This window comes from Phodopus roborovskii, unplaced genomic scaffold (genome assembly GCF_943737965.1).
Source record: "Phodopus roborovskii unplaced genomic scaffold, PHOROB, whole genome shotgun sequence".
Taxonomy (NCBI): Eukaryota; Metazoa; Chordata; class Mammalia; order Rodentia; family Cricetidae; genus Phodopus; species Phodopus roborovskii.
In genome coordinates this window covers 5497496-5525000 of record NW_026125543.1, presented here as the reverse complement: position 1 = coordinate 5525000, position 27505 = coordinate 5497496, and the positions used below count along the sequence as shown (strand labels likewise).

Here is a 27505-nt window from a genome sequence, read left to right as displayed (position 1 = left end):
GAAAAAAATTGGATTATTTTCAAATACCATTTAGAAAATTTTCAGTAAAAGAAAATTTTATATATGTCAATGGTTTAATAACTAGTCTATACTAATAAAGTATTTAATGATAGTAGTGCACAGTTCTCAAATTCATGAAGCATGAATTTGGGGACCACCATAATAGTAGTAAATTATAACCAAAGGGAAATATACTACCTTACATTTCACAAATACAGACTTTAGAAGACAGAAAACTTAATAATCATATGAAGCACACCTAGTAACATTTAATTGATTCAAGTCTAGTTTTAGACAACACAGATTATATTGCTCTTTTCACAACTAAAGTATTTTCACAATTAAAGTTTATTGAGGGAAAATGTAATTATAAATTCTTGTCCAGCCAACTGATGTACATATCTTTTATCCTCAGACCTTGTTGTAAGTAAAGTGGTGATGTCATATATGATAAAGCTCCATGGATTCCATCCTCAACATGGTCATGAAAAACTTGAACTCCAACGTTTTGAAGTCTTGTAACATACATAATTCCATCATCCCTCAGGACATCATATTGACAGGTAAGAATGTATGTTCGTGGCAAATGCTGTAATCGGGCATCATCGGCTAACAGGGGCAATGCTCTGTGATCCATCAGTGCTGGTAGTGAGTAAGCAGATCTCCCCAGCTCAGGCTCAGTGTACATGTGGTCCTTTCTATACTTGTCAGGAAGAAGTACACTCCAGTTAACAAACCTGAAGAGATGTCTGGACTCCAGAGGCATGTGCTGGTTTTTTCTCATTGCCTGTGGAAGTGCCTCATCCTTGGTGAAAAACAAACTCACGAGTTTTATGGCTATGTCCCTTGTCAGAACTATGCCATGTTCATTGTCTTGATGAGAGGGCAAAGAAGTGTCAATCACCTGTAAGCCAGGATAAAGTAAGGCTTGCAGCTTGAGTTTATGCTTTACTTCAGGATCAATCTGTACCTGAAAAATATGATGTCCAGTGAGGCAAAGGCTTCCAACATTCAAAAAAGACAAAATGTACTCATGATGCAGGCATGGAAAATGCAATTCACAGAATGCTGCTACAAAGTATGGTTAAGTCAAATATGACTATAATACCCTTAATCAATACTAAGTGTTAAACCATTGAAATATCAGTTGAAAACATTTCTTGGGTATTTAAGAAAGAATGAGAGAAAAGATAAAGGGGTACAGTGACAGAAGGTAAAAGGAGGAGAGATATGCAAGTATGTTTTATCAAATGATATTATTAGAAACAACACAATCTTAAAGGTGATGGAGGAATTTAAGTATTTATATTTGTAGAAATTATTCTAGACAATTGGCCAAGGTGCAGAGGATAAGAAACTGTGATGCTCATCCTTAAAGGGACATCTGTATGGCTTAGCTACTCCTAAGTGTCAGAAGCAGAAAGATTTGAGAACCAGAGATAGTGGATGGCTACATGGAAACTGCACACAGCGGGACAGTTGCACTTATGAACTCATGGTGACTGTGACAGCATTTACAAGATCCGTGTAAGCCCAAAACAGACTAAATCCCTGTCCTGAGAGAAGTGAGCATGAAGTGTAACCCTTAGAGGAGTATCTTTTAACATTTGATACATGCTGGGAAAGGGAGAGTCAGTTCCCCTAAGAGTGTAGCTCCTAATAGATTGAACATGATACAGTAGATAACCCCACATTCAGGACTATGTGGGCAGGACAAATTAGACACTCTCTCTCTCTCTCTCTCTCTCTCTATATATATATATATATATATATATATATATATATATATTTAAAGAGGACATAAACTTAGGTGGTTAGGGAAGAGGTGTGTATATCTGGGAGGAGTTAAGAGAATGGGTGAATATGATCAAAACACATGGCATGGAAATTTTTTTTGTAGAACTATTTTTCTTTTTTCTTATTGAAAATAAATTCTTCTCTCATACAATATATCCTGACCACAGTTTCTCTTCCTTCTACTCCTCACTGCCCCATATCCCTCTGTCTCTATTTCCATTCAGAAAAGGGTAGGCATCCAAGAGACAAAAACCTAACATGAACAAACAAAATACACTAAAACAAGGCAAAAGTCTTCATATCAAGGCCAGACACGGCAACCCTAGAAGGAAGAGTCCTAAAAGCAGGCAAGAGTGTCAGAGACACACTTCACACTTGCTTCCCCTGTTAGTAATCCCCCTCCCTCAAGGAAAAAAAAAGAGAGAAAGAAAAACCACCAAGGGAACAGCCATAATATATTCATAGAAGACATGGTGCAGACCATTGCATGTCCTGTGATTGCCACTTCAACAGGAAGTTAATTTCTTTTTTAAAGAAGATGAAACCAAGCACACTAGTATCTAATATGATAAAGAAAGGAAGGATCCTCCTCATCAGGACTTAGAAAATAAGAGAAATAAATCTTCACTGAGATTCACAGGAATCCATTCTGATATTCTACAGCAGATTTTAGAACAGGCTAAGTATATTTGTGTATGGAGAAGGTATTGCCTGAGAACCACCTTAGCTTGTATATTGATGCCACGGTGAGAAATCATGTTGAGTTCAGAACAGCAATGAGATATAAACTAAAGGTATAGAAAAACTAGTCAAAGTAATTATAGTAAAACGTTCACCAAACCCAAATACAGTAGAGATTTAGTATTGAAAAATATTCATTGCTAATATCAATTTTGCATCACATTATTGTTAAAATGTTAAAATGATAATACAGAACAAAGAAAATATATTTTAAGATTGAGAGTGTAAAATGGCTTACAAAATGAAAGGAAAACTCTAATGAAAAATTTGTAGGATATAATAAACTTTCAAGTAATTATAATATGAACTGTGAAAGGAATAAAACCTTAGGACAGAAGAGATTTGTCAAATGTTACTATAAACTGGTAAATATTCACCAAATGTTTCTACAAAATAAGAAGGGTAATGACTCTTCCAACATCATTTTACAAAGTCAGTACAGCATTGATATCAAAGCAGGATGAGTCAGGAAAAAAAGGAAAATCAAAGACCAGACTCCAAGGCAAACACAGACTGAATGATCATCAACAACCTAATCAAATTAAATGACACTGGAAAAGGTCATGTAATAGGACCAAGCTGTTTTTATTCCAATAGTGAAGAAATGGATCACCACATACAAATTTATAAATAAAAGAATAAAGATTGAAATAAAAGATGCAGAAAATTCTCGTCCATGCATGTACCATATCTTCATGATAAGGCAAAATCTCAAAGAAATTAGGTAAGACAAGGTCCATTTGAGAATTACAAAGGCTATACACAGGAAACCAATAGCCACCTATAAACCAAATGAAAATAAGACTAAAAATATTTCCTCTAAAATTATAAGTGGGACAAAAGTATCTTTTCTCCCCCATCCTTCTTCAAATAACAGTGGAAATCTTACCTGAAGCAATGAGAAAGAAAGAAATGATAGGATATAAACTGGAAAGGAAGAAACTGATTTCTCAGTATTTATTGATGATAGTTAAATGCACTTAAAAACCTATAAATGTTCCACCAGAAGGCTCTTAAATCTCATAACTACTTTCACCAGAGAAAAATGAAATAAAATCAATCATTGCTTTCATGAACCTTGTTGCAAAGTTTAATAACCCTTTCATTCTTGTATCCCTCATGCCTGTAAAACTAGGACCACTTAGATAGTCATATTCAAGTGCCAGTAATCATTGTATCCTTGTCCCCCTGGACAAGGCCTCTGTGTGTCTTCATGGTTTAACTAGGGGAAATTTCCTCAGGCATTTTACTTTGAAATAAAATTGTATGTTGAGCCCAAAACACTTGTTCAGTGAATCTTGCTCTCAAAGCATATTTCCTCTTGTAGTACGAGAGTTCAAATGTTCTCCTCAATGACCCTAATTTCTTTAATAACCATAGTTATTTTGTCTGAACTCTCCTTGTCCTCAGCTTATCTAGATATAAGCTCCTTTGCTAATCCACTTGTGCATTTTTTTTTTTTTTTTTTTTTTTTGCATTTTCTGCCTGGCTTTATGCTCTCATCTACTGTAAATCTAATGAATTATGTAAGCAATAATTTACACAGCCTTACCACTACACAGTTGTAAAGTTACCCTTGGCAAACAAATTAGTTCATTACTTTTTAAATTAGGGGTCACTCAAATCTCAAGATAAAGGCAGACATCAGCAAGATACTATGAGAGAAGCACAAATTGCTTCTAATCTGATTCCCAAAGAAGTATGAGTTCCCCATGGAAACCGCATGAGCACAGTTTTCTTCATTCTCATTTCAGTGAGCACTGGCCTCTTTCAAACTCTCCCTGTTATCTGCCAATCACTGCTTACAACACTGTACAGCATCTCTAGGACACATTCCTTCTACACAGCCATTAAAGTTGTGTGGTTAGTAGCCATAACAATCACTTCAGCTCTAAGTGCCAATTTTCTATATCAGTTGCTTATGTTGTTTCTATTACAGAATACCTGGGAAAAAACCAAGGGAAAAAAGGTTTATTTTAGCTTACAGTTGGATTGAAATAGTTCACCACGGAGAGAAAACATAGCAGGTGGATTTGTGTCTGTGAGACTAAGTGGCTGTCACTTGCTCCTATTTCAGTAGAACATGGAAGCAAAGATGTGGGCCAAAGCAGAGCTGATCTACAAACAAAAAGACAGGTTCCCCAGTACCCCACTCTAGCTCCTTAGAATCACATAACCCTCCCTTCTAAGATCCTAACTCAACGTTAGCAGTAAAGGATATAATAGATAAATAATATCAACAGTCAAACTGTTTCAAAGGGCACATGTAGACTATTTGAACAAATGAGATATAATTATTCTTGAAACTACCAATTTCTTAAAGCATTTAGTACATTTTAAATGTATATGAACAAGACGGAAAGTTAGAAATATTTCAAACTTTAAAGTAACAACAATGACTAATGATACTATAGTGGAGGCCATATTCAGCACAATATTAAAGGGGGGGGCATAAGGATTGGAAAGGAAAAGTCTAGTCATTAAAGATATGGTTGTGAAAAAAATTCTAGAAAACTGAATTATAAGAGGCCTTATCCAGGACAAGAGAGTATGTAGCTCATATAAATAGCTGCTATAATTTTAGGTGCCATCATTTGATAACTATTTAAATTATTTTCAAAAAATAAGTATAAACTAATTTCAATGTGAGAATTACATTATTTCTACACTTGAGCATTTTAATATTGTTGAGGAATTAAAGAGACCCTACATAAAAATTATGTCTACTTCTAGTGCCCTGCTTGGAGCATCCTGAACTAAGGACTGAGGATTGCTTACAGGGGAGCCCACCATATCTGACCAGCTCATCCAGAGTCTGCCAGCACCCTGGTCCAGCCTCCAACCACAGAAGGAGTCCCACCACCACGCACTGGAGTAAGTGAGCCATCGGACTATTGGAACTGCATGAACCCACCAGAAGAGAACATTGGTCCCATACCCAGCAAAAGAAGGAGAAACCCTACCAGTATGCACTGAAAGAAGAGATGGGTTAACGACAACATAAGGAAACAGTCAACAACAGAAAGATCAATATGATGCCAATAGAGCCAATAGGTCACCAGTGAGACCTGAACATCCTAACAGAGATAAAGCAGAACAACCCTAAAAATATCTTTATGATGATGATAGAGACCCACAAAGAGGTAATGAGAAAATCCCTTAACGGAATGGAAGAAAAAAATTCAAGAAATGGAGGAAAAGACAAAACAAAATTACAAGAAATAATTAAAAGAGTACAAGGTTTGAAAGCTGAAATAGATAGAAAAAAAATAGTTTCAGGGAATGCTGGAAGTAGGAAAGTTAGGCAAATGATAGGAATTACAGATGCAAACATAACCAACCAAACACATGAGATGGAAGAGAGAATCTCAGGTGTGAAAGATACACTAGGAGAAATAATATATTTTCATACACCAAAGAAAATCGTAAGTCCAACAAATCCCTAAAACAAAATATCCAGGGAATCTGGGACACCATGAAAAGGCCAAACCTAAGAATAATAGGTAGAGAAGAAGGTGAAGAAACACAAAACAAAGGTGCAGAAAATATATTCAACAAAATCATAGAAGAAAACTTTCCCAACCTAAAGAAAGACATGCCAATGAAAGTTCAAGAAGCAGAGATCCGACTATCATACAGAAACTTCCCAAGTGTCAGTCAGCCTTTGTTCTCTTACACCAGCCATTGGCTAGAGGTGAGTCTGGGCCCAATTGGGGAAGCCTCTCCCCTACAACCTCCCCCCCCCCCAGAACTCCCTGAGTTGGCCCCTGATCCCGCTGCTCCTGTGTCCTGTCTCCATCGAGAGCACCCTTGGAGCTCTTATACACCCCAACCCGTCCCCACCGTGAACCTTCCCACCTTACCCTGTGCCCTAACCTGCCCACTGTCCCACCGTTCTGGTTGAGCACTGGGACAGAGGGTGGAGCCAACAGTCCACCCTACTTCGGGGACTTTTCAGGTCAACTCTGAACAAAGGAGACCTGCCTATCCATGCGGGACCACCTGTAATTTCCAACTGCTTGGTCCCTGACCCCACCTCCAGTCCTCTGCTGGAGGTCTAGGCCCCTCCCAGAGATCCAACTATCTCTGCGGGTCCACTCTGAGTACCAGCCAGCAAGATCCTTAACCACCAAAGAAGGACTTCTGCTAAAGAAAGAGGCCTCAGCTGAAGAGTGACAGTTTCCAGTGAGATCTGACTATCATGCAGAAACTTCCAAGTATCAGCTCAGCCTTTGTCCTCTTCCACCAGCCATTACCTAGAGGTGAGTTTGGGCCCAATTGGGGCACCCTTCCCCTACAACCTCCCCTCACCCCAAACTCCCTGGGTTGGCCCCTGATCCCACTGCTCCTGTGTCCTGTCCCCATCGAGAGCACCCTTGAAGTTCTTATACACCCCTACCCATACCCACTGTGAGACTGCCCCCCCACTCTGTGCCCTACCCTGCCCACTGTCACCCACTCTGGTTGAGCACTGGGACATAGGGTGGAGCCAACAGTCCACCCTACTTCGGGACTTCTCAGAGCAACTCTAAACAAAGGAAACCTGCCTATCCACGTGGGACCACCTGTAATTTCCACCTGCTTCATCTCTGACCCAACCTCCAGTCCTCTGCTGGAATCCCGTGCCCCTCGCAGAGATTCGCCTATCTCTGCGGGACCACTCTGAGTTTCTGCAGGCATCTTCTACTGGATCATCATCCCTGATCCCATCCCTGGGTCCCTGTCTGCAGAAAGACCTCCTATAGAGCTTGGACTCCCTGAGCTACAGATATTGCACATCTGACCCACATAAGCCATCGGGGAAGTACCATAGAGAGAGGGGGAGACCCCACCAACACCTATTGGAAGAAGCAATGGGAAGATGGCAATACAAGAAAACACCTAAAAACAGAAAGACAAGCATGACACCACCAGAATTTAGGGAATCTACATCAACTAGAACGGAACACAACAACAAAGCAGAGGAAACGGAAGGGAACAACTTAAAAATTACCGTCATAAAAATGATAGAGGCCCTCAAAGAAGATGTGAGAAAATCTCTTAAAGAAATGGAGGAAAAAACAAACAAAAAAAGTGGAAGAAATGAACAAATTTCTTAAGGAAAGCAAAGCAAGTACAGAAAGCCAAGAAAAAACAATTAAGCAGGTGAAGTATACGGTTCAAGACTTGAAACTGAAATAGAGAAAATAAAGGCAACACAAACCGAAGGAATGCTGGAAATAGAAAAACTGGGCAAAAAATCAGGAACTACAGAAACAAGCATAACCAACAGAATTCAAGAGATGGAAGAAAGAATCTTAGGCATAGAAGATAAACTAGAAGAAATAGATTCATCGACAAAAGAAAATCATAAATCCAACAACCCCTTAACACAAAACATCCAGGAAATGTGGGACACCATGAAAAGGCCAAACCTAAGAATAATAGGCATAGAGGAAGGTGAGGAAGCCCAGTTCAAAGGTGCAGAAAACATATTCAATAAAATCATTGAAGAAAACTTTCCCAATCTGAAGAAGGACATGCCCATGAAAGTACAAGAAGCATACCGAACCCCAAATAGGCTGGACCAAAGAAAAAAGATCCCTCGACATATAATAATCAAAACGCCTAGCATACAATATAAAGAGCAGTGAAGGAAAAAGGACAGGTAACATGTAATTACACCTGACTTCTCCATGGAAACCATCAAGGCCAGAAGGTCCTGGATAGATGTTCTACAAGTATTAAGAGAACACGGATACCAGCCTAGACTGCTACATCCAGCAAAACTCTCAATCACTATAGATGGAGAGAACAAGATATTTAATGACAAAACCAGATTTTCCCAATAAGTATCTACAAATCCAGCCCTACAGAGAGTATTGGAAGGAAAACTCCAACCCAAGGAAGGTAACTATGCCCACAAAAATGTAGGCAACAGATAATCCAACTACACCAGAAACCAAGGGTAAAGCAGAACTAATATATTCACAATACCACTGCCAAAAACAAACCTAAATCAAACAAGCATCAACAATCAATGGTCCTTACTCACCTCAACATTATAGTCTTAACTCACCTATAAAAGACACAGGCTAACAGAATGGATACGAAGACAGAATCCAACCTTCTGCTGCATACAAGAAACACATCTAAGCTTCAAAGATAGACATTACCTCAGAGTAAAGGGTTGGTAAACATTTACCAATCAAATGGCACCAAGAAGCAAGCAGGCATGCTATCCTAACACCTAACAAGTTAGACTTCAAACCAAAATTAATCAAAAGAGATGAAAACGGTCATTTCTTATTCATCACAGGAGAAATCCATCAACACAATGTCTCAGTTCTGAACATCTATGCCCCTAATACAAAGGCACCTACATTCATAAAAGAAACGCTACTAAAATTCAAAGCTCATATAAAACCTCACACACTTATAGTGGGAGACTTCAATACACCACTCTCAACACTAGACAGGACCACAAATCAAAAACTCAACAAAGAAACAAAAGAACTAACAGAAGTTACGTCTCAACTGGGGTTAACAGACATCTATAGAACATTCCATCCAAAGACAAAAGAATATACCTTCTTCTCTGCTCCACATGGAGCCTTCCTAAAATCGACCACATAGTAGGTGGCATAACAAACCTCAACAGATACAAGAGAATAGGAATAGTCCCCTGTATCTTATCGGACCACCATGCTTTAAAATTGGAATTCAACAAAAACACAAACAGCAGAAAACCTGCAAACTCATGGAAACTGAACAATGTGCAATTGTACCACTCCTGGGTCAAAGAAGAAAAAAAAGAAAGAAATTAAGGACTTTCTAATATTCAACGAGAATGAGGACACAACATACCTGAATTTATGGGACAACTTGAAAGCAATGCTACAAGAGAAGTTCATTGCACTAAGTGCCCATATGAAGAAAAAAAGAGGATAGTCACATAAAAGAATTAACAGCCCAGCTGAAAGCCTTAGAACAGAGAAAACCAAACTCACCCCGTAGGAGTAGACGCCAGGAAATAAGCAACTTGATGGCTGAAATCAACAAAATAGAAACCAGGAAAACAACACAAAAAAAATCAATGCAACAAACAGTTGGTTTTTTGAGAAAAATCAACAAGATAAAACCGTTATTCAAATTAACGAAAAAGCACAGAGAGAACATGCAAAATCAGAAATGAAAAGGGGAACATAACAAAGGACACAGAGGAATCCAGACAATTTTCAGGTCATACTTTGAAAATCTGTATTCCACAAAAATTGAAAATTCAAAGGAAATGGACAAATTTCTGGATAACTATCACTTACCAAAATTAAATCAAGAACAGACAAACAACTTAAATACCTATAACCCGCAATGAAATAGAAGCAGTCATTGAAAGCCTTCCAACCAAAAAAATTCCAGGGCCAGATGGATTCAGTGCAGAATTCTACCAGACATTCAAGGAATACCACTACTCCTCAAACTGTTCCACAAGATAGAAACAGAAGGTTCATTGCCAAACTCTTTTTATGAGGCCACAATAACCTTGGTCCCCAAGCCTCACAAAGACACAACTAAGAAATAAAACTACAGACCAATATCCCTGATGAACATCGATGCAAAAATACTCAATAAAATAATGGCAAACCGAATTCAAGAATACATCAGAGAAGTCATCCACCATGACCAAGTAGGCTTCAGTCCTGGAATGCAGGGATGGTTTAACTTGCAAAACCTATCAACGTGATCAACCATATAAACAAACTGAAAAAGAAAATCCATATGATTATCTCCCTAAATGCAGAAAAAGCCTTCGACAAAACTCAACACCCTTTCATGATAAAGGTCTTGAAGAGATCAGGGATAACAGGAACATACCTAAACATAATAAGAGCAATATACAGCAAACCAACTGCCAACATCGAACTTAATGGAGAGAAAATTAAGCCAATTCTTCTAAAATCAGGAACAAGACAAGGCTGCCCTCTTTCTCCATATCTCTTCAATATCGTACTAGAAGTTCTAGCTAATGCTATAAGACATCAAAAGGAGATCAGGGGAATCCAAATAGGAAAGGAAGACATAAAACTGTCTCTATTTGCAGATGATATGATAGTTTACATAAGTGACCTAATAAACTCTACCATGGAACTCCTACAGCTGATAAACAACTTCAATAAACTATCAGGATACAAGATAAACTCAAAAAAATCAGTAGCCCTACATTTTCAGACGACAAAGAGACAGAGAAAGAAATCAGAAATATCACACTTTACAATACCCACAAGCAACATAAAGTATCTTTGGGTAATGCTTACCAAAAAAGTAAAAGACCTATATAACAAGAGCTTTGTGGCTCTAAAGAAGTTAAAGAAGATACCAGAAAATGGAAAGATCTCCCATGCTCTTGGATAGGTAGGATAAACATAGTAAAATTGGCAATCTTGCCAAAAGCAATCTACAGATTCAATGCAATCCCCATTAAAATCCCACCACAATTTTTCACTGACCTTGAAAGGATAATAATCAACTTTATATGGTAAAAAAAAAAAAAGGACCCAGGATAGCTAAAATTACCCTATACAATAAAAGAACTTCAGGAGGCATCACCATTGCTGACTTTAAGTTCTACTACAGAGCTATAGTTCTGAAAACAGCCTTGTATTGGCATAAAAATAGACAGGCAGACCAATGGAATCAAATTGAAAATCCTGATATTAACCCACACACCTATGAACACCTGATTTTCGACAAAACAGCTAAAGTTATACAATGGGGCGAGGACAGCATCTTCTATAAATGGTGCTGGCACAATTTGATGAGGGTGTGTAGAAGACTGCAGATAGACCCATGTCTGTCACCATGCACAAACCTCAAGTCCAAATGGATCAAAGACCTCAACATCAATCCAGCCACATTGAACTTCTTAGAAGCGAAAGTAGGAGGTACCCTTGAAAAAATTGGTATAGGAGACGGCTTCCTGAAAATAACTCCAGGGGCACAGACACTGAGAGAAACAATTAATCAATGGGACCTCTTCAAACATAGGAGCTTCTGTAAAGCAAAGGACATAGTGGAGAAGACCAAACGGCAGCCCACAGACTGGGAAATGATTTTCACCAATCCTAAATCCGACAAAGTGCTGATCTCCAAAATATACAAAGAACTCAAGAAACTAGTCAACAAAACACCAAATCATCCTATTAAAAAATGGAGTACAGAACTGAAGAAAGAATTCTCAATAGAGGAAATAAAAAAGGCTCAAAGACACTTAAGAAAATGCCCCATATCCTTAGCTATCAGGTAAATGCAAATCAAAACAACTTCAAGATACCCTCTTACTCCTGCCAGAATGGCTAAAATTAGAAACACCAATGATGAATCATGTTGGAGAGGATGTGGAGAGATGGGTACACTCCTCCACTGCTGGTGGGAGTGCAAACTCATACAGCCATTTTGGACATCAGTATGGCGGTTCCTCAGGATAATGGGAATTAGTTTACCACAGGACCCAGCAATCTCCCTCTTAGACATATACCCAAAGGATTTACATCCATGTTCATAGCAGCATTATTTGTAATAGCAAGAACCAGGGATCAACCTAGATTCCCCTCAATTGAAAAATGGTTAATGAAGAGGTGGCACATCTACACAATGGAATACTACTCTGCAGAAAAAAATAATGGTATCTTGAAATTCGCAGGCAGGTGGATGGCACTTGAAGAAACCATCCTGAATGAGGTAACCCAGTCACAAAAAGAGGAAAACAGTATGTACTCACTCATATATGGATTTTAGACCTAGATCAAAGGATCAGCAGCCTATAATTCACACCACCAGACATAGTAGGATACAAGGTGTATTTTAAGAGATTCATATAAAGTCCCTCACAGAACTGGTAAGGGACAAGTCCCCCAGAGCTCAGGGGAAGTGGTGGGGGCAGCGAATGGAGAGAGAAGTAGGAGAAAATGAGGGGGACGAAATGAAAACATGTGCAACCAGGAAGATTGAGCCTGGTTAGGAATAGAAAACAGGAGAGAGAGAGAGAGAGAGAGAGAGAGAGAGAGAGAGAGAGAGAGAGAACATAAAAGAGGGAGCCAATATTTGTTTGAAGATAAAACTGAACACAAAAAAGGTCTAGAGAACTACAAGATTGCTGCCAACTAATAATTTGAGCTTCCGTGGAAAGGCTACCATAAATGCCCTTCCTGGAGAGTGAGATCAACAACTAACTTATCCATGGAGCCCTCAACTAATGCCTGTTGGAAACAGGAGCAAACACCCATACATAAACACTGAGTCTAAGTAGAACTCAGATGCAGATGGAGAAGACAAGACCAGGCCGCAGAAACACATAGAGACAGCTTACCTGAACAAGGAGGAGCTAATATTCACCAGACTAATAGCTGGGAAGCCAGCATGGGACTGACTCAGGCCCTTCTGAATATGGGTTTTAGCCAGAAGGACTGAGCAGTCTAATGGACCTCAGATAGTGGAGCCATGATGTATCCCTGGTGCACAAAAAAACCTTGAGAACACATCCCCCATGGAGGGATAACTGCCTTAATTTAGAGACAGGAGAGAAGCCCTAGTCCCTACTTCAAATGACCTGACAGATCTACATGACCCCAACTGGATGGCATTCCCCTACATATGGAATTGTGATGGGGGGATGGAAGGGGTGGGTGGTTAGAGTGCATGTGAGAGGACAGAGAGGGTAAAAGGGAGAGAAGGAGAGAGGGAGGAAGGGAGGGAGGGAGGGCAGGAGGGATGGAGAGGGAACTGGGATAGACATGTAAAATAATAAATTAAATTAAAAAAATGCTTTGACTCCAAAATTTAAGTTCAAGGACAAGTTACTGGGGAAAAGGATTTCTATATTTGTTTCCACAGAAAATGAAAAGATGTGGATTCCTTCCAGACTAATGTGATTTGATCAAGCCAGATCATCTGAAACAGAGTACCAGCTGGACAAAGCAGCCTTACAGACTACAGCCAGGATTTCTGAATCTTCTTCAAATCCCCCATGACTGCGCCCCTTACCATCAGGAAGTAGTTTGGAAAGAACGACGCCCAAATTCCCAAATATTGTCTATAAATGTTTGTTTTCATTTAAATGGACTTGGTTATATAAAAATAAAAAAAATAGAGAGAAACAAGAAGCTTACAGACACAAGAGAAAATACCCTCTCCACATATTAATCAAAACACCAAATGCACAGAATAAAGAATGAATATTAAGAGTAACAAAGGAAAAACTCCATGTAACATATAAAGGAAATGTGTATCAGAGTTACACCTGACTTTTCCATGGAAATTCTGAAGGCTAGAAGGTCCTGGATGAATATTCTGACAACACACAGAGATCAGGGATGGCAGCCCAGATTACTATATCCAGAAATGCTTTCGATTACTATTTATGGAGAAACCAAGATATTCCATGATAAAACCAGATTTTTACAATAGACCTCAACTTATCCAGCCCTACAAAAAGTTCTGGAAGAAAATCTCCAATCCAAGGAAATTAACTACATCCACAATAACATAGGCATTTGATAATCTTACTTTACCAATAGCCAAAAGATAATGGGGGGAACGCCATAGACAATATTACCACCAACAGCATATCTATCAGAAACAAGAATTAACAATCAGTGGTCATTAATATTCCTCAATATTAATGGTCTCAACTTGCCTATGAAAAAGACACAAGCTAAAAGAATGGATACAAAGTCAGAACGCAATCTTTTTCTGCATACAAGAAATGTATCTCAACTTCAAAGACAGACATTAGAGTTAAGGGTTGGGAAAACACTTTCCAATCAAATGAATACAAGAAACAACCAGGTACAACAATAATTATATTTAACTAATTAGATTTTAAACTAAAATCAATCAAAAGACACCAAGAAGGTAATTTCTTATTTATTACAGAAAAAATCCAGCAAGATGAAGTTTCAATATTGAGCATGTATGCCCCAATGCAAAGGCATCCACATTCATAAAAGAAACATTAGTAAAACTCAAGTCTCACATAAAACCTCACACAACTTACAGTGGGAGATTTCAACACTACACTCTCAACACTAGACAGTTCCACCAGACAGAATCTTAACAGAGAAACAAGGGACTTAACAGTAGTTATGACCCAATTGGGTTTAACAGCCATTTATAGAACATTACATCCAAACACAAAGAATATACCTTCTTCTCAGCACCACATGGAATCTTCTTTAGAATCCACTATGTACTCAGCAACATAGCAAACCTCAATAAGTACAAAACAATTGGAATAACCCCTTTATCTTATCAGACCACCATGCTTTAAAGTTAGAATTCAACAACATAAATTTAATAAACACTACAAACTCATGTAAATTGAACAATGGCAATTGTGCCATTATGGCTCAAAGAAGAAATAAATAAAAAAATTAAAAACTTCCTGTAATCAATGAGAATGAAGTCCCAACATATCCAAACTTGTGGGACACTTTTAAAGTAGTTCTAAGAGGGAAGTTCATAGCACTAAATACTCTCATGAAAAACTGGAGAATAGTCACACTAGTGAATTAACAGCACATTGAAATCTCTAGAACAAAAAGAAGTAAACTCACCATGGAGGAGTAGATGCCAGGAAATACTCAATCTGAGGGCTGAAATCAGTAAGGTAGAAACTAGGAAAACGATACAAAGAATTGATGTAACAAAGAGTTGGTTCTTCGAGAAAATAAACAAGATAGACAAAACTTTATCCAAATTAACCAAAATACAGAGAGAGAACATGCAAATTAACAAAATCAGAAATGAAGAGAGAACAGGATATCCAGAGAATCTCCAGGTCATACTTTGAAATCCTGTACTCCACAAAATTCGAAAATTTAACAAAAATGGAAAAATTTCTGGATAGATATCACTTACCAAAATTAAATCAAAACTGAATAAGCAATTTAAATACACTCATAATGCCCAATGAAATTGAAGCAGTCATCAAAATCACCCAACCAACAAAAGCCCAGGGCTAGGAGGTTTCAAAGCAGAATTCTCCAGAAATTCAATGCAGAGCTAATGTCTATAGTCCTCAAATGTGCCAAACTCTTTTTATGAGGCTACAATTATCCTGGTACCAAAGCCACACAAAGACACAAATAAGAAAGAGAACTACAGACCAATATCACTCATGAACATTGATGTAAAAATACTCAATAAAATACTGGCAAATTGAATCCAAGAACATCAGGGAAATCATCTACCATGACCAAGTAGGCTTCATCCTGGGAATGCAATGATGTAATTCACCATATAAACAAACTTAAAATGAAAAGCCTTTAACAAAATCCAACACCCTTCATGATAAGGTCTTGGTGTGATCAGGGATAACAGGAACATACCTAAACATAATAAACACAATATACAGCAAACCAAGTGGCAACATCAAACTAAAGTAAAAGAAACTCAATGTGATTCCTCTAAAATCAGTAACTGATTCCACTCTCTCCATATCTCTTTGATATTGTACTTGAAGTTCTAGCTGGAGCAATTAAGACAACAAAAGGAGATCAAGGGTATATAAATTGGAAAGGAAGAAGTCAGACTTTCTCTATTTGCAGATGATAGGATGGTTTACATAAGTGACCTGAAAAACTCTACCTGGGAAAACATACAGCTGATAAACACCTTCAGCAAACTGGCGGGAAACAAGACTAAGTAATATGTAAGATGATAAATGGGCTGGGAAAAAAATCAGAGAAACATCACCCTTTCTGTTAGCCACAAACAACAGTAGATATCTTGGAGAACTCTTACCAAACAAGTAAAAGACCTATATAATAAGAACTTTGAGTCTTTAAAGAAAGAAATTTAAGAAGATACCAGAAAATGGAAGGATCTCCCATGTTCTTGGATTGGTAGGATCAGTATAATAAAAATGGCAATCTTGCCAAAGCAATCCACAGATTCAATGCAATACCCATCCAGATCCCAGTACAGTTCTTTAGAAAACTTGAAAGAACAATGCTCAACTTTATATGTAAAAACAAAAGATCCTGGATAGCCAAAACAACCCTGTACAATACAGGAACTTCCTGGGGCATCACCATCCCTGACTTCAAACTCTGTTATAGAGCTATAGTACTAAAACAGCTAGGTATTGGCACAAAAATAGACAGGTAGACCAATGGAATTGAGTTGAAAACCCTGATACTAACCCACACACCTACATACACCTAATTTTTGACAAAGAAGCAAAATTTATACAACAGAAAAAAGGCATCTTCAATAAATGGTGCTGGCATAACTGGATATTGGTGTTTAGAAGATGCAGATAGATCCATATATCACCATTCACAAAAACTATGTCCAAATCAATCAAAGACCTCAACATAAACCCAGCCACCATGACCCTCTTAGAATAGAAACTGAGAGGTACCATTGAATGAATTGGTACAGGAGACAGCTTCCTAAACATGACACTAGTAACACAGACACTGAGATCAACAATTAATAAATGGGACCTTCTGAAACTGAGAAGCTTCTGTAAGGCAAAGAACATAGTCAACAAGACAAAACAGCAGTTCAAAGGACTGGAAAAGAGATTCACCAATCCCACATTTGACAAGGGCTGATTTCCAAAATACACAAAAACTCAAGAAGCTAGTTCTCAAAACATCAAATAATCTAATTAAAAAGTGGGGTGCAGAACTAAATAGAGAATTCTCAATGGGGGAATCTAAAATGGCTTAAAGACACTTTAAAAAGTACTTAACATCCTTAGCCACCAGAGAAATGCACCTTATTCCTGTCAGAATGACAGAATGACAGAATCAAAAGCACCAAAAACAGTTTATGCTGGAGAGGATGTGGTGAAAGGGGTTCACTCCTCACTGCTTATGGGAGTGCAAAGTGGTACAGCCACTTTGGAAATTAGTATAGCAGTTCCTCAGAAATATAGGAATCAGTCTACCTCAAGATCATAATTCCTCTTAGGCATATACCCAATAGTTGCACATTCATTCAACAAGAACATCTGTTCAACTATGTTCATATCAGAATTATTTGTAGTAGCCCAAACCTAGAAGCAACCTAAATGCCCCTCAACTGAAGAATTGTTGGAGAAAATGTGATATATTTACACAATGGAGTACTACTCAGCAGAAAAACACAATGGAATACTGAAATAAGCAGGGAAATGTATGTAACTAGAAGAAACCATCCTGAGTGAGATATCCAGTCACAAAAAGACAAACACAGTATGTACTCACTCATATATGCATTTTAGACATAGATTAAAGGATTACTACCCTACAAGTTACACTGCCAGAAAAGCTAGGGAACAAGGAGGACCCTAAGAGAGGCATACATGATCCCCTGGAGAAAAGGAAAGGGACAAGATCTTCCAAGCAAAATTGGAGCATGTATTAAGAGGACGAAGAGTTAGGAGAAAGAGAAGGGGAGAAGAGGAGGGGAGACATGGGCATGAGGAAACAGGAAGTTTGAGACAAGGAAAGAATAGAGGAGAACAAGAAAAGAGCTACCATAATAGAGGGAGCCATTAGAAATTTAAGGAGAAATCTGACACTAGGGAAATGCCCAGAGATCTATTAAGAATCTAAGCAATAGTAGAGAGGCTACCTTTAATGTCCTTCCATGATAACGGGAATGATGTCTTCATCTATTAGCTATTGAAACATAAGCAGACATCCACAGGTAAACACTCTCTGAACTCCTGTAATCCAGTTACTTGGAGGAAGTAGTGATGAGCAAAGGGATCAAGACCAGGCTGGAGAAACCCACAGAATTAGCTGATCTGAACAATGTGAATCTCATGCACCCCCGTCTGATAGCTGGGAAATGAGCTTTGAAGTCACCCAGACCCTGTGAATGTGGGTGTTAGTTAGGAGTACTTGGCAGTCTTTGGGGCCTCTGGTAATGGATCAGTATTTATCTCTGGTATATGAATGGACTTTTGAAACCCATCCCATGCATAGGTATACTTTCTCAGCCTAGACACAAGGGGGAGGGCCTAGGCCCTGCCAAAAATGATATGACAGACTTTGAAGACTCCCCACTGAAGGCTTTACCCTTTCTGGGGAGTATAAAAGGGATAGGCTTGGGTTTGGTGGGGGTGATATGGGAAGATGGGAGGGTGAGGGAACTGGGGTTGACATGTGAAACAATATTTTTTCAAATTTAATATAAAAATGGAAAAAAAGGAGAAAAATTATGTTTAATGTGTTTTAGCAAGAGGTTTCAATATCAACATGGCAGTAACCAGCCCAGAGCCCACAGATCTGGTATGAGCCCAATTAAAATGCTATTATGTCTCTCTTTGTCAAGGATAAACAAGATTCTCTATAATGTTTTAAGGCCTGGAAAGTGCAATACTAGAACCAACGTTTACAAAAGAAAATGACAATTGAAATAAAAGTAATATCCACATGAAACTAGACATGTAGATCAATATAACCCAAATTAGTCCTGTTATGATTAGATGAGGTTTCACTCAACTCAAATTATAATCCACAATGTAATCTGTTTGAACAAATGCTCCATGTCAAGGAATGGCACCAGATGAACAGATTCAGCAAAAGAACAAGGAGCTGAAACTGCGATTCCCTACCATAGAGCCAAAAGTACCTTACCTGTTGTGCCACTGCTGCTGCTAGAGTGCCCCCAGAACTATCTCCTGAAATAGCAATTCGGGTAGGATCTACTCCATATTTTGTAAGAATTTTATCCTGAAGAAAAAACTTGACTGCGGTGATGCCATCTTCAAATTGTGCAGGAAAGTGATGCTGAGGAGCTAGCCTGTAGCTTTAAAACAGAACAGGACAGCATGTGGAGCATATGTGTGCAACAAGGTCTCACACATCTAACACATGAAATTTAACACCCAGTCCTACTGTTCAGCTTTAAAAACTAACCTTTAGTTAAAATGAAAATCAATATAAAGGTATTTGAAAATATGTAATTAAGTCAATTGTTGGCACTATGCCTGAAACTAGCAAATTATTACAAACCCTCTTAGGTTTTAAATAGAATTTTTACTTCAAGTGAAATTTATATTATATTATATATCTTTTTGTGTGCTTTTTTTCTTTCTTTCTCCTTCCTTCTCTCATCCCATATCACCTCTCCCTCTCCCCATCTACTTCTCTGTTTCTATTCTATTCAGATTTAGATATGTCTACATACCCAAGATATGTTTATATCTATTATGTCAAACACAGTAAATTTAAAACAATGCAAACTATAAGGATTAGATGAAATATGTAGCAGGCATAAACTTGTACCATTAAATGAAAATTAATTTAAAATATTCCAATTACTTCAAAATCTCTATAAATAAAAAGGAGACTGTCCCAGTATCACAATCTAGTCATTAATATATTAAGTTCTTTTGGGTACTATAAAAATAATAAACATGTTAGCAGCTATTTCCTTTGAAATATCATCATATAATATTAAAAATATTGGATTCTGATTATGTTTTTCTTACTGTGAACTAATGATAAAATGGAAAAAATCCCTTTAAAACAATGAATTTCATAGGCAAATGCAGATTCAGAGACCTAGAATATATTAACATGAATAAGAAAATGATTGGCTGTCCTAATAAACTCCAGCGTGCATTCTCCAAATACAGAGTATAGAATAACTTTTGAGAGTTTGTTCCACAGATTTTAACTGGTCCCAAACTTCATTGCCTGTTACTCTCGAAATAATAACATTTTAAAACTAAACTTTTTATTCCAAGCCCAAATATGACCAAATATCTCAAGTGTGCAATGATTTAATTTACTTCCTCCTATCTATGTAATGTGGGACACAATTGGTTGATATAGAATCTAAACAAAAGACTCCACAAAATGCTCAACTTACAGTATAATTCAGCTTTCTGCAATTAAAGGGGAATAGTTGGGATGCTGGACTTTGTTAAGGGGTAGTCTATGCAGCAATTGTGACAGATAATATATAGGAACTTTAAAAATTATATTTCAAGGTGTAAATGTATTAATCAGAAATTGAATTTATAGACTGTTAAGGCAAAAATCATACTAATTAAAGAAACTGAACTCTTACTCCATTCCCACAACAACAGCATCAAGTTTGCTTGCAGTGCATCTATTCAGGAAATCAAAAGCCCTCTGTTCTAAAATGAAGAAAGAAAGGTCAAAGTACTCCTTGTAATTTAAAAATTAACACAAATAATGATGCATATCTCTATGAGGAATGGGATTTCAGATTGTTAGACAGGAATCTTTGTTTCCTATCCCTGTTCCCATGCATAGGGCTCTAAACCAAGGTAATAGTCTCAAATCTTTCCCAGAGATGGAGGAATGACTTGTAAATTTGTATTTTAAAAAGAAATTAGGCTTGGCACATTCTAGTTATAACTTGCCCTCTTCTATTAGTCACACAACGACCCTTCTCATATCCCATAGTGGGATATGAGCTCATACTATGCTCTTATCCTTCAGTCTGCAAGTTTTAGACAGTAGAAGATTTTAATTTGTCTTCCTACAGTCTCTACAGCTAGGTCTATAATTAAAGACTACTATCAATAGCTAAACATTACTGCTCAGTTTCTTCATTAGAAAAAGGATCATTTTAACATTCATCTTCATGAATTCTTAGCATAATCACTCAATTGGGTCTTTAAATACATGTGTGCATGCCTTCATATGTGCGTGCATGTGTGTGTGTGTGTGTGTGTGTGTGTGTGTAGATATGTATGTAGATGAGAGATGATAAATAGATAGGTTACAGATGGGTAGATAGATAGGTAATTGGTTGTGTAAGATGACATTACAAGTCCTTACAAACTCTGCTATCTTGAAACACAGTCCAATATATGATACTACAATAATTAGGACATTAACACAAAGTCTAAGGCAGTGGTTCTCAATCTGTCGGTCATGCACCCTTTGTGGCTAAATGATCCTTTCACAAGGGTCGCATATCAGATATTTATATTAGTATTCATAACAGTAGCAAAATTATAGTCATGGAGTAACAACAAAAATAAATTTATGGTTAGGGGTCACTAAAGCATGAGGAACTGTGTTAAAATGTTGTAGATTAGGGGGGTTGAGAACCACTGGTCTCAGGAATGGCAAATCAGTCTTTTAAAGATCTTTTTGCAAGTTATTGTAAGGTTGTAAGGTTTAGATGTGCAAATAGGACACATTTATCTTGAGTCTGTACCTACCATATGTGTGTGTGTGTCTGTGTGTGTGTGTGTGTATGTATGTATGTATATGTATGTATATTAACCTTGAATAACTGAAGAAAAATTCTAGAACTGCATAGCAATATTTTCTTTAAGACTTTTAGAAAGCATAGGCAGGAACTGACACAGACCATCAGCTTTTAATCTACTGAATTCTGTTGCCATTCGTGAGAGGCAAGAACGTACACTTAATTTTCTTTATATTATTGAAAATTCATCACCTTTTCCAAAAATGGGGAATATTGGTTATTCAAATATTATGTGAAGTTAATAAAAATATTCATATACTACTTTGAAATTACAACTCCATTACTTTGCTTGTTTTTTATATATTTACTTTTTAATCAATTGTATATGTCCCTTATAAGTTTTACAAGAGTCCAGCACAGAATCTGGACTTCATGGATAGGGCTTGTTACTCTGAAGTTCTGTATTGTATTCTTCCCTTAGTACCAAGTTAATCAACTTCCCTCCAAGCTATACTGTTACTGTTATTGTAACAAATTACAAGCTCCCTCTTGTAGCAAGAACATGTGCTTCTGGTGTGTGTTCTATCAATGTTACAGCTGCTGAAAATGTCCTGAGCCCCAGGAGAAAACTCCATAGCAATTGACCTGTCCATGTAACTTTTAGATGTGGTTTATCTCACATGAAAGATGAAAATAAAATGCTGTCTGTGGTAAGTGATTGATCTGGGGCTCACTTGCTAGGATGCTCTTTCAGGTTTCAGGATCCCCTGAATATGAACCCCTGCACTGCAAACTCCAGGTGTGAGGAACATGCCTACAATCCCAGTGCTCAAGAAGTTGATAATAATAAGTAAAATGCTACCACCAGTTAAATGATGAGTTCCAGAGTTCAGACTTGAAATAGATGAGTTCTTATCACAAAAACAAAAGGAAACAAGTGTTGATCAGTACAGAGCAAACCCTGCAGTGGAAACCTCTATCAGGTCACTCACCAAATACATCTAACTGTACTTATCATTATGTTGGATGTCTAATATGTACATTTCTATTAAGCATGCCCATATAAGCATATGTGAATATACCAAAACTTGTATATTACAAGCATGCAGCCATTTATTCTTTATCCTTCTGTGAAGAACTTACTGAAACTTCCAAAACAAAAACCCCCGCCATGAAAATAGATCACAGCCCGTCTTGGGGCTTCCGACTTCCTCTTGGGTAAGTACAAACGCACAGGGATGTCAACAAAGTCCGTATCAGTTACTGTGACATGTTCATCTGAAAATGGTTGTGTATAGTCCAGACTGATTATCATGGAAATAAACTCTTCATATCTCATAACACCCATGTTTTCAAGACACAGAGCCTATAAAAGCAAAACAAAATATGAAAATAATTCAACATTAAATCTGTAATACCAGATAAATATGAAGAAGTTTAGAAAAAGAAAATTGAAAAAAAAACCACAAAGAAACCAAACAGAAATTATAAATTTATCTACAAATAATATTGTGAACATCCTATTGCCTGACCCTTGTGCCTTTGAAAATTTCAGGTGTTTTAGATTAAATATCATTCATAAAACATCTTTACTTACTTTTTAAAGACTTTTTGTATTTTTCTCAATTATTATTCTTATTAAAAATTCTTTCTTATAATCCTTCTAATTTTGAATGTTGTCATACTTTCCATCTAAAGTCATTTTTATCTAATTCTATTTTTAAATGCCACCAAATGATAACATCATACATGATCTAAATTTGCTGGGTTTTTTTATTCTAAATTATTTAGTGTCCCTCTGCCTATTTCTCAAAAAAAAAAAAAAATTCCTTGATTTTAGTGCAAACACTTCCTGAGATTAACTAACAAGCTTACCTAGGAACTGGGAAATTTGCATAAGGAACAAATCTTCAAACTCCACATGAGGGAGTTATGAGGGAAACGTATGCAGAAAACTAACTGCAGCCACACATGTCAAGTCATTCCCAAATATGTGAAAAATTCTTACTAACTCACAGAGACTGGAGAAGCATGCATGGCAACTGCATGGGTCTGCTCCAGGCCATCTGCACGTATATCATGGTTTCCAGCTTAGAGTTTATGTGAAATTCATCAGTGTGTGAAGGAGTGGGTCTCTGGGTCTTCCTTTAAGCTCTTTTCCCTCTGTTGGTTTATATTGTGCAGCAGCTTCTATGTGGTAGCTTTTGTTTTTATCTTATTTAGAGTATAGGCTAACAACTGAACTGTCACACTTGCTGGGAGAAGAAAAACCAGTTTTCTCCAGTGGATAACACACAGTGGGTACATTATTCACTCCAGAACAGGCCTTATATTCAGGACAAGTTGACCAACATATAATGGACTCCATAGTCTCTTTGTGAGCTTTTATATGGTTACAGTTTGGTGGTTATTTTGTTTGCTTGTTTTGTTTTATTATTTATTTTCTTTTTGGATGTTACTGTATTTGGTTGTCTACATAAGTTTTGGGGGTTTTATTATATTCAGTTTTGAGTTTGTTTTATTTTATTTCTATTTGTATTTATTTATTCTTCAGTCATAAAGCACATCCTCTTTCTATGCTCCTCCTAGCTCACCTCCACCCCTCTTCTTCTAAAATCCACTTCTCTGTTTTCCTTCAGAAAACAACAGGCCTTCGAAGGATACTGGGTTTGTTCCTTGAGAAATAACTTAAGAGTTGGCTGGGTAGGTAGGAAGAGATTATGAAGAACTTGGTGGAGGGCAAGAACATTGCCAAAATATATTTAAGTTTAAAAATTATCTTAAATAAAAAAATATATAATAATACAAATAAAAAAGAAAAGTACAGATTGATGTACTGTCATAAGTTTTTTTAAAAAAAAAAAACATTCAGGCAATGATAAAACCAATGATAAATTACTTACTGAGCTCTACTAGAGTTTAGATGAATCAATATTTCTAGTCTATATAGAAGAGTGCAGTTCAAGCTAACATTTATCAAATATTGCCTTATTATTGAAGTATTCTTTATTCTAATAACTAAGATGTCTTAGTAGGCAAAGGTACTGACTTCGAATCATGAACACCTAGAAAAGCCACGTGGGGAAAGAGGAGAGCTGACTCTTAAACAATGTCCTGTGAAATGTACACTTGCTTTGGCATGTACCTTCATTCCAACACACACACACACACACACACACATTAATTGGTTAATTGATTAATTAAAATGTAGTAAAATAGTTCTTGAGTATTTTCTTACTAATTAAGCATTATCAAATAGATAACACATTAATATGAATGCTTAAGAAATGAATGTTTTCACATAATTTTTCATTCAGTGAATTTGCTTTTTAAAATTAAGATTTTATCAATGGCCTTATTTCTTTTATGTGAACATATTATGTGTGTAATTTGATGCTTAAGCATTTTAAGACTATAACAAAACTTCCAATGTAAATATTATCACACATTATTGTAGCATGCCTGGTATTTTAATATACAGAACAATTCTGACAACTATTTACAATAAGTATTCTCACATATAGGTTAATTGGTATAATGTATGTTACAGGAATTTTCTCAAGGTTATATGTGAGTATTTTACAAAACCCTTCAAAAATACCTTATGACTGCACAATAATGCACTTTGCTTTTTCAGTGCTATATTATGAAGAACTTTAGTTTTCGCTTTCATATGTTAAAAATCAACAGTTGTTATTGACCTTGCAATCTTGAATTATAAAATACAGTGTTAAAATTGCCAAAGATTCTAAATTTGCTAGGATAAACTTTAATTATGCCTTTGTTTTGTTTATTATCATTATAGAAGTACAGGAAAATAATTCATCATGTAAAATATATAAAGTATGTATTTTCATTGTAGATAAGTGATGATGGCTGAAAACATTTGGAGCTGAGAAAGTAACAGCAACATTTTAAAGTGGGGTGTTCTGATAATGTTGTGATGTTGATGAAAACATGGGTTTAAATCCAGAGTTTATCTGTGGAGCTGATATGGACTTGCTCATCTATTCATCCATTTACTTCAGTCAGAAACCAGTGCATTTGAAAAAGAGACAATTGTGGGGAAAGTAAGAGTCATATATACATATATGTGTGTATGTATGTATGTATATCATATGTATGTCTATGTGTGTATGCATATATATGTACATATACACGCAATTAAAGCATATTTTACAGTGCCCAAAGTACCATCAACTATATACACTCTGCATGTCCTAAGATAATCCAGAAATTCAAGAATTTACAATTGGAGACAGAAAAAAGTAGCTATGAATATAAGAAAAGTCCTGATTTAAAATGAAATAAGTACTATTATCAATAATTCATGTCTTTATACTATGAGATAATTATGGGACTGTTTTTCTCTCAGAACTAGAGTGAAAATACAATTTAAAAATATTCTTTCAAAAGTAATGTTTCTTTCAAAATTATATCAATATTATTATCTAAGTATTCACAGGTGCACATACTAAATCACTGAAAAATATAATATTCTTACCACAAGTGTACAAGTTTTAGCAGCTGCATCCAAAGCCATTACTTTCCAAGTCTCTTCAATGTTGTCAGGTATAGGTGTATAAATATAAGATAAAAAACTAACACAAAACAGCCCAAAACAGAGAGCTTTGAATCCCATAGTATCCCAGGCTCTTCACAATGCAAGAATTACAATATTTCCATAAATGCTGAATAAAATGTCACAGGGTGAGTATAAACTATGAACTCTCACAGATGACACAACCATTCTCACAGTGTGAGGCTGATTCTCAACTCAAATACACAGTCTCAGTTCTAACTTGTTTTACAAATACACAAACTCTGAAGCAGATGTTGAAATTCATAAGGCCAGGTACCTATCATTAACATGCAATTAAAATTCCCTGAAGTGTTCCTTCATTCTGTGTTACCAATACCAGCAGAGAATAGTTATAGGAAATCAGAGCCCAAGTACAAGCAAGGAACATTCTTCAAATTATCTTTTGTGGCTACATATTTTATAAGAGGCTCATAGGAAGTTACTTGATAGCCAGTCAAAATGTAGGTTAATATTATTACTGAGGATTATTACCTATGTTAACAAACACTGCTTGGTGTGGACCAAGATTTAGACAAAAAGATAGAGGGTGTGGAGACTGTTTCAAGTTCCATCACTCACTAAGCTAGAACCTTAAGCCTGGACCAGAATTACCAGAAAGTTCAGGACAAGTAATTTAGCAAACATTCTGGTTTTTAGAAATTGCATAATATGATGATTCAAATTCATGAGTCAACATGACTTGGATTAGCTGCACAGAGTCATCATAAATATTATCCCTGGGTGTGTCTGTAAGGGTGTTTCCAGAAGACTGATGCTTGAGCTAGTGGCATGGCTCAGAGATGTGGGTGGACATCATCTGATGCATTGAAAGTACAGATAGGAGAAACATATAAAGAAAGTGTTATTTTTTTTCTATTTTTGCTATTCTTGAACAAGCCTAGTTATAACTCTAATCATATTAATGCTCATCTCTTTCTACTGTCTGTACTTGTCCTGTGTTTGTTTTTTAATGCAGGCATTTGAGAATGTTTCCACCCAGTTCCTGTTTTAAAGTGCCCTCACACTGAAATTCTCAACCTCCTTGTGCTGTTAGTTTTGAGCCTGGTGAACTTGCTAGTGTAATTCCTGAGTCCCTGTGCGTAATTATTTCTTCCCATTGAATTAAGTAGTGTCACTCAGTCTCAGGAAGCCTGCCTACCTACACCCCTGAACTTCAACAAAGTAATCTGTTCACATGCCCAACCCTCTACC

The 27505-nt window shown here is 36.8% G+C and overlaps 1 protein-coding gene across 1 annotated transcript; it reads right to left on the bottom strand.

Annotated features, from left to right (window-relative positions):
• Positions 1-359: 359 nt before the first annotated feature.
• On the bottom strand, positions 360-26434 carry LOC127216389 (arylacetamide deacetylase-like 2). The gene is made up of 5 exons (XM_051177041.1): positions 26216-26434; positions 22855-23077; positions 20593-20662; positions 19152-19323; positions 360-970 (listed from the first exon to the last, which is right to left on the bottom strand). Exons 1-5 carry the CDS (start codon positions 26351-26353, stop codon positions 368-370), a joined length of 1206 nt encoding a protein of 401 aa, XP_051032998.1. The 5' UTR covers positions 26354-26434; the 3' UTR covers positions 360-367.
• Between the last annotated feature and the right edge of the window lie 1071 nt (positions 26435-27505).